At 34.6% G+C, this 13,362-nt stretch overlaps 1 protein-coding gene across 3 annotated transcripts in view; it reads right to left on the bottom strand.

Annotated features, from left to right (window-relative positions):
- The window catches only part of MSMO1 (methylsterol monooxygenase 1), a 16,984-nt gene that overhangs the window by 2,839 nt on the left and 783 nt on the right, over positions 1-13,362 (bottom strand). For all 3 annotated transcript variants that reach the window (XM_010838665.1, XM_010838664.1, XM_010838666.1), the window contains exons 2-5: positions 9,400-9,685; positions 3,793-3,941; positions 2,742-2,868; positions 960-1,114 (exon numbers count right to left, since the gene is read on the bottom strand). In XM_010838665.1, coding sequence (XP_010836967.1) covers positions 960-1,114; positions 2,742-2,868; positions 3,793-3,941; positions 9,400-9,654 — 686 coding nt within the window. In that variant the 5' untranslated portion in view covers positions 9,655-9,685. The remainder of the gene's footprint in view (positions 1-959; positions 1,115-2,741; positions 2,869-3,792; positions 3,942-9,399; positions 9,686-13,362) is intronic.

Genomic DNA, 13,362 nt, shown 5'->3' with positions numbered 1-13,362 from the left:
ATCCCTCAGTATTCTTGCCTGGAGAATTTCATGGGCTGAGGAGACTGATGGGCTACACATCATGGGGTCACAAAGAGTAGGACACAACAGAGTGACTAACACTTTCACTTTTTTCATAATAGGTTATAAAACATATAATCTAACAAAAAGTAGGCAAGTGAAATAAAAGCTAATTCAAAGAAGAAAATAACTGTTGTCAACAAGCACACAGGCGTGCAGCCTCACCAGTCCCTGGGGAACACAGATCACAGCTCTGAAGGTTCTCTGCTCTCCTAATAACCAAGATTAACGAGACTGTAATGTCCAGGCTGGAAAAGGTATCAGAAGCAGGGAAAGCATTCTTGCAGGCTCCTGCTGGGCATGTAAAGAGGGGCCCTTTGGAGAGCAGTTTTGCAGCACTTCCAAAAATTTTGTTTCATTTTCCAAAATAATACATGAATACAATCTCACCATAAAAATGACAAGAGTTATAGACAAGAATGCAAAAAAAAAGTCTATTATTTGAATTTGTCCCAATGATTATGTTCTCCTGTTTTCTTAAAAACAGTAACATTAACAATGTTTAACTTCTCTTACTATAGTCTACTTAAAAAACATAATCTATGACAATGACTATGAGTGTGTAAAATGGGTGAAAGTGGTCAAAGGTATGAACTTCCAATTGTAAGATGAATAAGCCTTGGGCATGTAATGAAGAGCATAAAGGCTGAAGTCAACAGTCCTGTGAATTTGAAAGTTGCAAAGAGAGTAAATCTTGTAAGTTCTCATCACACACACACAAAAAATTATAACAATGTATAAAGATGGATCAGCAATATATATATCAAACCATTACACTGTATACCTAAAACACAATATGTCAATTACATCTCAATTAAAAAAAATAAGAAAGATAATCTATGACCATGAAGAAAGGATATTTTATGATACCTTCTACCTGAATAGAAACCAAACCTTACCTATGGACATCAATAGTCTCTATCAAACGAACAGTCACCCAGGCCCAAAGAAGAATAACATGATCACATAAAAGCATGATTCCAATGAAAAATCCAGTTCCAAGAATTATGGTTTCCAGAGGATGTGCATATTCAGCTTCCATTCCAAATGGAGCCTAAAATAAATAAGAATTGCTTAATATATTGTGATGGTTCATTTTATGCATCAACTTATCTAGGCCATGATGCCCAGTTGCTTGGTCAAACACCAGTCTAGATTTGGTGTGAAGGTCTATTTTAGATGTGATCAATATTTAATACTTAAATCAGTAAAGAGGATCCTCCATAATGCAGGTGGGCTTCATTCAATCAGCTAAAGGCCTTAGAAGCAAAGACTGAGGCTTCCCAAGGAAGGAAGGAATGCTCAAGACTACAGTACAGAAAACCTGTGTGCTTTCCAGCCTGTTGCCCATAGAAATTCAGATCCAGGCCTGCAACATCAAGTCTCTCCTGCATTTCCAGTTAGCTGCCCTATAGATTTCAGATTTGCCAGCCCCCACAACTGCATGAGCCAGTTCCTTAAAATAAATCTGCGTGTATGTATCTCCAATTGATTCTTGGAAGAACCCTAATATACATACGTATTTTTAATTTATTTGTGCATATCATTTTATAATACTATATCCCTTCTATATGTTATGATAATACAGTCATCCCTCAGTATTCTAAAGGGATTGGTTCAAGGACCTCCATGGACACCAAACTTTAATGAAAAGGCAGTATTTGGCAGTATTTGCACATAACCTATGCATATCCTCTCATATACATCATCTACAGATTACTTACAAGACCTAATACAATATAAATGCTATGTAATTGTGTAACTGTTGTAAACACAATTTAAATGTTATGTAAATAGTTGCCCATTCAAGGCAAGTTCAAGTTTTGCCTTTAGGAACTTTCTGAAATTTTTTCCCCAAATATTTTCAATGAGGGTTTCCAGAGGATGTGCATATTTAGTTGGTTGAATTCATGGATTCAGAACCCATAGATACTAAGGGTCAACTGTATATCTAGTCATACCTATATAAACATTAACAGTAATTCTCAATAAAGATATCTCTCTGTTTTTACCAAACATTAAAAGGGCTAGGGATGTCCTTAATATGATCTATTTTAATGGTTTGAGATAAAGGCATTAAAACAACTGGCTTGAATTCTACATTTGGTTTATGCACCTGAATTTGTTCTGTCAAGATAGGGATATTTGATTTATCATATCAGGTAATCAGGATCAATGCAGAACATACCAGCGTAACAAATCTGACAAAGCTAACAACAAAGCAGTTCTGATTAAAAAAAAAAAAAAAACAAAAACCCTGTTTTGTGGGAAGAAGTTAGCAATGAGGTGGAAAAGCATTAAAACTAAGTTGAAAATTGTTTTAGAAATTTAATGATTCAAGGTTTGTTGTTTTGGGGTCCCACTTAAATAATCATAACAGCATTAGAGCCTCCATCAAACTGCCAGGTACCCAGCTGTGTGAGTACAGTGCTCTGAACCAAAATACAAAAATGAATATTTTTCTTTCAGGCCTCAATTTACCACGACATCAGGATACTAGGAAAAAATCTGTAGAACTAGCTTTGTGTTCATGTTTATGTGTGTATGTATTCTAAACAATCATGCAAAGGAAAATGAAATAAAGACATCACTGACAATTTTTTTTAAGTTCAGATTCTTTAAAAAAAATAACATTTTTGCCTCAAAGAGTAAAAAATATATTAAATATAATTCGAACATACCTGAAACTCATGATGAACTTTATGAATGTATTTATATATTCTTTTGTGATGTAAAAGCCTATGCAAGAAATAGTGCCAAGTATCCTCGATCACTGCACAGCCAAAACATCTTGCCAAAAGCATGTACCTTTAAGATGAAAATACTGTAATGAGGATAAAATAACTTACTAAAACAATCTAGACTTTTACCTAGGATCACTGCTGGACACTGCATAAAATCAAATACTATCTTGACTTAACTGGTTATATTGATCAACAAATTCTCAAAACAATACATATAGATACAAGCTAGATATATGATACCACCTGAAGAAGGGTTAAAGAGGCTGACCACCATACCAATTCTAATTCTATTATTAAAAAAAAAAAAGTTATAAAATCAGAGCTAAGAAAGAAAACTCAAAATTTCTAGGCAAAGAGTAACACTGATAAAGGACTTACTACTCATAATAGTAAAATCACTTTCTTCTGCCAAAGAGAAGCATGTAAGTGCAATGGGCAAAAGTATTTTATTTATATAGGAACAAATACACAAATTCTCTTATATGTTGCATATAGAGTAATAGGAAAAGCACATATCTATATATTGTACATCTGTATTCAGGTTTCATCAGAACAGAAAGCTAGAATACAAAAATTATTTGAACATAAATATGCTCAGATAATATACATACATATATATATGTGTGTGTGTGTGTGTATGTCTATATGGACACAATTTTTATAAACTTTACCCTCATTCATTTTTTTCATTCATTTTAGACTTAAAATATATTTTTTCTTGCTATAAGCCCCTGTATCCTGTACATAATCATATAAAGGATGCCATGGAAACTTCTGATGTAAGAAACTCACCCTCCAATAGATATTAAAATATAGAAACACATAAAAATGGGAACATTTCAAGTTTCTACTATAGTTTTCTATATTTTATTTACTTCAAAGTTAAGAGCAAACATTAACCAAATGAAGAAAGAAGGTAATACTAAGGATATTTTAATTGGATGATAAACCATAACTGAGTATAAAAATCAAATCTTTATCTACATACCATCTTGGCATTGTTTCCCAATCATAGGGAATACTGAAATACTCTGTAAAATAATAAGTTCCACAAATCAACGGAAGCTGGATACAAAAGTGATTAAAGAGAAGCACTTTAAAACATTTCCATTGGTTTTCCCATGTTTCTGGTTTATCCTATGGAGAAAAAAATTAAAACGTTTAGTATTAGCCTCTGCTATCAGAAGTTTCACCTGAAAACTAAAAGTAAATTCTTAGATTTTTCTCTAAAGTCTATATGGGACCTGGAATTTATGTTATTTAATTAATCTTATGTTATGTAGATTCTGTATTATAATTGCTAAGTTACAGTAACTAAGGCCCAGGAACTATAACACTCACTCCCAATATTCTAAATTCTTGACAACTATTATCACTACTATAAACAGATGAAGAAATTGTCAAAACTCAGGCCCAGGCATAATGGTCCGAATGATCTTTAAGCAACACTACAGAATAAGTAAGTCTTGTTTTTGCTGCCCACGGATCATTTACTTTTATCAGGAATTCCAGAGATGAAGACGTGTGTCATGCTACAATCACAGCTGAGTTCTCCCAAATGCTGAGGGAGCTATACACACAGCATTGAAAGCCTTACTACACAGGCAGGCAACACCATTCAGTGGTTTTCATTCCCAGAAATAAGTGCATTTTTCTTCATACACATTGACAGAATTAGAAACTCTCTGAGCTGAAAGAACTCCAGAAACAAATGTGTCCGGTGGTTCTCAAAGAATGGGAACAGATGAAGTTCACAGATTAAAGTCAAATGAGGAAGTGATCAATGTAGAGAAATGTTCACAAAACCCCATCAGGATTATCAACTTGCTCAAAAAGCCATAAAGAAAAGTGAATATGTATTCAATTCAAAGGGCTGTACTTAGTTAAGAAGTGCTTTTGGCTTTACAAAAAGATAGTAAATAATAAATAGTCATTGCTCTTTTAAATGTCCTTACTCCTAAATTCAGAAATCTGCAATGGAAACCACTGACCTCAGCAGAGGCCCAGAGGTCAACCATCTTGCCCAGATCACACAGGCAGTTATTAGCAGAACTTGTGACTAACTAAAATCTAGGGTTCCAGTATTGTTCCTGAAATTCTTTAGAAGAGCTTCCTTCCCTGACAAAAAAGGAAGAGTTCAACTGGTAATCAGAGTTGATTCTAACCTCAGGGTCTCTGTGAAGCTCATATCTCAGTCTCAACAATAAAATGAAGGAATTAGGCAAGATTACTTTATAATTGTCTATTTCTGCTCTGAGCATGATCTGACCTTTCTCCTCTGAACTTCCAGTCTGTGACTGGGGACAAAATAAATGAAAGATTCTGGCTTGGGTGGGAAAAGCCACTCTTTTCCCCAAAGAACTATGTTTAAGTAACTGGTGATACCTTGGCTAGAATCTAACACTGATGTCAGTTATAACTACAAAGAAATCACATGGTTTACTATTTACGAGGGTCATAGATTTCAGAAAGAATGTTTTTAATGTATAAATCCTTGAGGAAAGTTCCTAGAGAATTATTAAGATGTATGACATAAATAAAAAAAAAATCCTGCAAGGTCTATTTCTTTACTTTCACAGAAGTGAATATCACCCTTCCCCCTAGCAAGCATGTACATTAACTGTCTATTCTATTTCAAAGCAGAATTTTTGGTGTTGTTCCACCAGTGTCAGTGTTTCAGGGTATCTGCCTTCAAAATGCATAACTCTGTAATTAACTTATACTGACTTATTGGCTTGTTTTTAAATCCCTTTATATTGTGAAAACTTGTATTGATTAATCTTCAGTTAATTTTATTATTAAAAAATCTCAAAGCAGGGACTTTAATGGTTGCAAAACTCAAGAAACATATGCTAAGCACAGACTTGAAGGCTTTCGATCTGTTTATAAGTAACTAGTTGTAAACTAGATTATTGCTTGTCCTTTCTTTTGTCACATTTTTCTCTGGAGTCTTCATAAAATCTTAACTGAAACAGGCCTTTCTCTCTGAAAAAGTTACCACCTCTGACCAGTGAGTCAACTGTAGAGGGCAGAAGGCAGAGAGGGATAGTTTGGCCTGGACAGTCAGTCATACAACCAACCAATCAGCCCCATAAATAATGCAGTGGGTGACCCACTGCAGTCCAAATTCCAAACATGCATGAGAATTCCAAACATGCATGAGAACTTAAGACACTCAAACACAATTCTGCCTTTCAAAGCAGGCCTTTTTATAAAAGTCATTTTGGAAATGTTGTGTCCTTTATATACAGTAACAGGATACTCTTCTTTAGGCCACAGCCCTTTTAATTCCTCCCTTTACTCTTTGTTCTTCCCTCCTTTGACCTGGAGTCTATAAGCAGCTGGCCGCATGCAGTATCCCCAGAAAGGATCAATGTTAATAGTTGCTTAAAGTTGAGACTCACCAGGAGAGGCTACGAAGTGAAGAGACTGATTACAGAGGATGTGTGTATTGACTGCCATCAGACATGAACTCAATGAGTGCAACCAGTCTGCTTTAGATGAACATTCCCAAAATGCCTACTTTACATCAGGACTGTGTGCCTGAGTCTGAGTTTGGCATCACTTTTTGAAAAAAGTTAATAGTAAGCATTAGAAACTATTATAGGTTTACCAAGTGTTGATAAATTCTTTCTCTAACAATATGGTACAGACTCCTTCCTGAGAACTGTGTCAAACTCTTTAGTTAAAAGAGTTCATTATTTTCCCTATGTTTAAACCTGAGAAGATGTACCATGTATGCAAGCTCTCAAGAAACACTTAGTGTACTGAAGCAAATACTGAGAAGTTAGGAACATCATCATTTTTGGGAAGATGACATGAATGCTGCAGAAATACCATGCTATATTTGGAATAAAAACAAAATCTTAACAGTCTTGATCAAAGTCTTAACATATTAACAACATTGAAGAGTTGAGACATCAAGAATCGTAGTGAACTGCAAAATAATACTCACGAATCCCCATAAGATTCCCTTCTAGCTTATTCAAAAATTACAATTTACATATGATAAAACTTCTCCATAAAGTGAGTATAAAGGGAGCATAGCTCAACATAATAAAGGCCACAGATGATAAGTCCACAGCTAACATAGGTCAATGGTGAAAACCTGAAAACATTTCCTCTAAGATCAGGAACAAGATAAGGATGCCCACTTTTATTCTACATAGTACAGGAAGTCTTAGACACAACAATAGGACAAGGAAAAGAAACAAAAGGAATCCAAATTGGAAAGGAAGAAGTAAAACTGTCACTGTTTGCAGATGACATGAAAAATCCTAAAAACACCACCAGAAAACTATCAGAGTTTATCAATGAATTTGGTAAAGCTGTTGTATATAAAATTAATATATAGAACTCTATCAATAGATTTTTATACACTAACAATGAAATTAAGGAAACAATCCCATTTACCATTTCAGCAAAAAGAATACCATACCTAGTAATAAACCTACCTAAAGAGATGAATGATCTGTATTCAGAAAACTCTTAAGACACGGATGAAAGAAACACAAATGGATAACACAAATGGAAAGATACATCATGTTCTTAGATTGGAAGAACTGTTATATTGAATTGAATTATTATTAAAATGACCACACTACCCAAGATAATCTGTATAGTCAATACAATCCCTATCAAAACAACACTGGCTTTTTTTTTAGAACTGGGACAAATAATTTTAGTATTTGTATGGGAACACCATAAAACTCATAGAAGACAACACATCACAACAATACCTTTTTAGATCTGTCTCCTAAAGCAAAGGAAACAAAAGCAAAAATGAACAAATGGGACCTAATTAAACTTTAAAGCGTGTCTTCACAGCAAAGGAAACTCCTGACAACACAGGCAACTACTGAATGGGACAAAATATTTGCAAGTTATTTAATTTGCAAGACTGATTAGGGATTAATATCTAAAACATAAAAATAGCTCATATAATTTGATATAAAAATGAGCATAAGACTTGAACAGACATTTTCCCAAAGACATACAGATGGCCAATACACACATGAAAAAATACTCAACATCAGAAATCATTAAGGAAATGCAAATAAAAATCCCAATGAGATATCACCTCACACCTGTCAGAATGGCTATTATCAAAAGACTACAAATACAAATGTTGGTGAGGATGTGAAGAAAAGGGAACCTCGGTATACAGTTGGCATGAATGTAAACTGGTGCAGATACTGTGGACAGTATGGAGGTTCCTCAAAAGATTAAAAATAGAATTATCTTATGACCCAGTAATTCCACTCCTGGGTATATTTCTGAAAAAAACAAAAAAAAACTAATTAGGAAAGATACATGCACACCATACATTCATACCAGCATGCTTTACAATGGTCAAGATACGGAAGCAATCTAAGTGTCCATCAACAGATGAATGGTGGAAGAAGATGGGTTATATATACACAATAGACTACTCAGCCATTAAAAAGAATGAAATTTTGCCATTTGCAACAATGTGGATAGACCTGGAAGGTATTATACTAAGTGAAATAAGTCAGAGAAAGACAAATATGTATGTTATCACTTAGATGTAAGAAAAAAACCCAAACGAATGAATAAAACAAGACATAGATTCAGATATAGAGAACAAACTAGAGGTTACAACCAGCAGGGAGAGAGAAGAGGGAAGGAGTGAGATAGAGGTAGGAGATTAAGAAGTACAAACTACTACATATAAAATAGTTAAGTAACAAGGCTATTACTTCCTTGTTACTTCCCTGTTATTTGTTATTTTCCTTGTTAGCTTCCCTGGTGGCTCAGATGGTAAAGGATCCACCTGCAATATGGGAGATCTTTGGGTTGGGAGGATCCCCTGGAAGAGGGCATGGCAACCCATTCCAGTATTCTTGCCTGGAGAATACTCATGGACAGAGGAGCCTCAAAGGCTACAGTCCATGGGGTTGCAAAGAGTTGGACACAACTGAATGATTAAGCACAGCAAAAAAGGATAGCATAGGGAATATAGCCAGTATTTCATAATAATGTTAAGTGGAGCATAATGTACAAAAATTCTGAATTGCAACGCTGTACATCTGAAACTAATTTATTGTATATCAACTATAACTCAATAAAAATTTCTTTTAATTAAAACTTATAAACTCAAATTAGATAAACATCACATCTATTGAAGGCATAATTCAACCAATTCTTTCTGAAACCTTATCAGCAATGACCTAGGGTTGTGCTGTGTATATGGTAGCAACTAGAAATGTGGTGAACATTTTAAATACACCTAGTCTTAACTGAGATGAGCTGAAATGAGTGTAAAATATACACTAAATTTTGAACGCTTATTGTAAGAATAAGAACACAATATATCCCATTAAATACTTTTTAATTTTGATTACTTACTGAAATATAATTGAGATTTACTGGATTAAACTAAATACATTGTGAACATGATTCCCCCCCTTTTGTTACTTTTTAATATATTCTAGTAGGGTTATGTATGTGACTTCATTACATGTCTATTGGACAGCCCTGAGGTACAGTCTATTTTCAGTTACAAATTATATTTACTTTAAAAATATTCAACAAGACTAATGATAATATTCCAATGTAAGTCCATTATACTCACCTTTTGAATTTTATACTTTTTCATGTAAGGTATAAATTGAAACAAAAATCCAGGTAAACAGAACAAGAAATAAAGGACCTCATGAACTATGAGAGATCCCCACGTTGCAATCTGGAACTTTGTATAATTATTCAACATATAATTCCAAGCATTTTTAAATGGTTCCTGCAGAGGATTGTCAGGCAAAAGTGAATCTACATATTCCACAGCCAAGGATGCTGAACTAAAGATGCTGATACTTTCATTTGTTGCCATTTTTCAAATCTTTGCAGACAGCCTTATTATTCTGTAAATATAAATAAATAAGTAAATAAGCAAGCTAAACAACAAAAGTATAAGATAACAGTTTTTAAAATGCTTCTGATTAATTTTTAAATTGCTAAAGGAGTGCCAATCTCTCAGGTCATCCTAACCCCATGATTAAAAACACCAGTCTACAGGATGTCATCACCGCCTCCATTTGTAGATAGGATTTAAAAGCCACATGTTAACGTTCAACAGCAGCATCTAAAGAATAGTGGATAAGAAATTTCAAGCCATCTTTAAGGAGATTTATCAGTGTGGTCTCCCAGGAAAAACTTGTAATTTCAAAGAGCAATAGCTGGGTTGAAAAGTATCACTTAAGAACTTATTTAGAAAAAGTCTGCCAAATATGACTACATAAATACTAAATATTTATAACTGGGAATACAAAGACAACCATAAATAAAGTCAAAGATCAAACAACAAACTGGAAAAAATATTTCCAAGAATTATGACAAAGGCTACAATGAGTGCTTTAGAAAAAGCCTAAAAACCCAATAGAAAATGACAGACTACTCACAGAAAGTTCACAGAAAAATACATACAAATACTAAGCAAATAAACAGCTCAGTTCGACTCAAATAGGAAATGCATCCTAAAACAAAAATTTAGTTTCACATTGCGCCTTAGCAGTAACAGTTTGGGGAAACCAGCACCACTGTACATTGTTGATGGGAGGATTAGTTTATTCTTTAAGGAAAAAAACCACAGTATTTATTACAATTCAAAATGAATACACCTTTTGATCCAGCAGTTTTCTCACTTAAGTACACAAAGATGAGCACACTAAGACTGAAGGAAGCATTGCTCACAATAGCAAAAACAAAGGAAAATACAGCAAGATGTTAGGGCCATCAACAAGAAATGAATTAAATAAATTCTATCAGGTCCTTCCCAAGACACTGCCACCTAGGAGGAAGATCTACATATTCTACATGGAAAGACATCTAAGTGAAATAGCAAGTTGCAGAATGTATAGGAAGAGCCTCACCTATGTTTTTGGGAAAAGGTTATGTCTTTATCTATGCACTTTACACATATATACATAGGAGAAACACACAAACAGAAAATGTACAGAAAATGCATATGCATACATGGTAGGGAGGGGTTATGAAGAGGAGAAAACAATTTACTTTCCATTTTATACCTCTTACAATTTTAATTTTTTCATGAGTATGTTTTACTTATAAATAACCTTAATAGGTCACCAAATCAAAAAACAGAGAAACTTATGAAGAATATCACTTTCCTAAAAATATTTACTGCTGTCCCTAGTTTATAAATTATGATGGGCCACTCTAAAAATAAATATATTAAGCCTCAAAAGCATTCTTAATATTGTTTAAAATGCTCCTTTGTCCTTGTGCACCACCCCATAACCCACTCAACTATGGCCAACCCTTCAATAACACAGCTTTGAACTGTGCAGGCAGGTCCACTTAGACTTAGGTTTTTTTCAAAAAACAAATTGGAAAAACTTGGGGAGATTTGTGACAATTTGAAAAAAACTCACAGATAAACTGCATAGCCCAGAAATATAAAAAAAAAATAAAGTTAGGTATGTCTTGAATGCATAATATATGAAACTGTGAAAGTGTTAGTCTCTCAGTCATGTCTGATTCTTTGTGATCACATGGACTGTAGTGTGCCAGGATCCTCTGTCCATGGAATTCTCTAAGCAAGAATCCTGGAGTGGGCAGTCATTCCCTTCTCTAGGGGATCTTCCCAACCCAGGGATCAAACCTGGGTCTCCTCCTTTGCAGGCAGATTCCAAATCTAATGTTGAATCAACACCACTTACTAGCTGTGAGACCCTGAGCAAGTTAAGTAACTTCTCTAAGCCTCAGTTTTATTATTTGCAAAATGTAAAGAATAATAACAATAAGTAGATGATGGGAATCTTTTCATGATGTATATGTATATCAAATTACCACAATGTACATTTTGCTAACAGAACCTCAATAAAGTTGAAAAAATAAGGAATAACAATTATAGTTCTTCTAAAGAGTCCAAGAAATGATACATGTGAAGTACTTATGTTGAGGTGACACATAAGCCAAAAGAAGCTAACAATTATTAAGTGCTTTATATACACCAGTAACTTCTAAGAGTGTCACATGCTCTCTCTATAGTATAGACTTTACTCCTTACCACAGCTTCAAGGTAGGCACTTATTATTTTCATTTTACAGACAAAAACTGAGGTTTAGAAAGATTAAGTAACTTTCCCAAATTACAAAACACTAAGTGGGGGAGTCTGTGCTCTCATCCATTGTATCATACTGTGATCCTAAATAATAAAGCACACAATAAATAGTATAGTAACAGGGGAATAATTCTCAAAGTTCACCCAAGCCTCCTGAAAGAGTATTCCATATAGGCTGTCTTCATTTTCAGATTTCACATCCATTCTCTAGCAATTAAAATCAGTTTTGTATTCTAATCAATGCACTGAATTTATTCTTACTAAATAAAATCATTAAGTTTCCCAGCTGCCAGAACCAACAAAAATATTTTGGAGTTTATTTTATCTGGCCCTTATGGAAAATTTGATACTTCTCATCTTGATATATCTGCCTTTCTCGCTTCTTGGGATTCACATGTATTCACTCTGATTTAACTAACATGTGGTACTATTTGTGGTGACTGCACTTCCTGCTGCTCTCACCCTTGATAAATAAATATGATTTATTCAAATGATAAAATAAATATTATTTATTCAAATCATAAAATAAATATGATTTATTCAAATCATAAAATCTAGGGAGGAATACAAAGAAGTAACAAGACTGTCACAACATCTGCGATAAGAACAATAAGAGGTTGGAAATATAAAACAGAGAGGCCCAGGGAACAGATCCTAGAGAAAGAGGCATGTAAACTCAAACCTGGAATGTGGAGGGAAGGCAGTTAAATCTAATTTAACTAGATTAAAAGAGAGTAAAGTAGGCTGGATGGGGTCGATGGGTGGTTTTGAGCAGAAGAAATATCAGTTCTAGAGACTCAACCAGGAGATAAGAAAGGATACAGCAGTTTCCCATTTAGTATGTCTGTGGTACAACTTTTGAGAAAGAAAGGCTCAAGAATTGAGGCTGAACAGTTTCCCAGAGATGCTTGATTTACTCCTTCCAACTATTCTAGATTGTCAGGAGTGATCATATCTACTCCCTGTTGTGAGAATATGCTGATATCCTCTCTCTCTCTCTAAAACCCCAGGTTCTGATTATCCAAAAGTATACTGGCCATCTCCAATGTAGGCAGTTTGGAGGCATGGCAAAGTCAACATGTCCCAAAATTCGGTCCTTACTGCTTGCAACCCTGCCTACATACTCCCTCCCGCCTACTTTAACTTTGTGAACTGATGCCACTACCTAGTCATCTAGGGCAGAATATTCCGGATCTCTATCTCTGCTGCCTGGATAGCACTTCCCAACTTAGAAACAACTGGTTGAATTAACACTCAGGACTTTACTCTCTAGATTTAAGGGAGGGAAACGGATACACTACTGCCAACCGAACAAAAGCAAAAAATAGGTACTAAGGAAGAGAGGAGAGGGGAAATAACGAGCGAATTTTCTTTCTTTTTCTCATCCTTGCACAACTGGATTGACTTGAGGCAGACTCAGAAAAAAAGAAATGTAGTTGTCTGTGTATCACCGCC

This window comes from Bison bison, unplaced genomic scaffold (genome assembly GCF_000754665.1).
Source record: "Bison bison bison isolate TAMUID 2011002044 unplaced genomic scaffold, Bison_UMD1.0 scf7180017864103, whole genome shotgun sequence".
NCBI classification, from domain to species: Eukaryota; Metazoa; Chordata; class Mammalia; order Artiodactyla; family Bovidae; genus Bison; species Bison bison.
The sequence above is the reverse complement of the archived record's forward strand: the minus strand, read 5'-3'. Positions and strand labels throughout refer to the sequence as shown.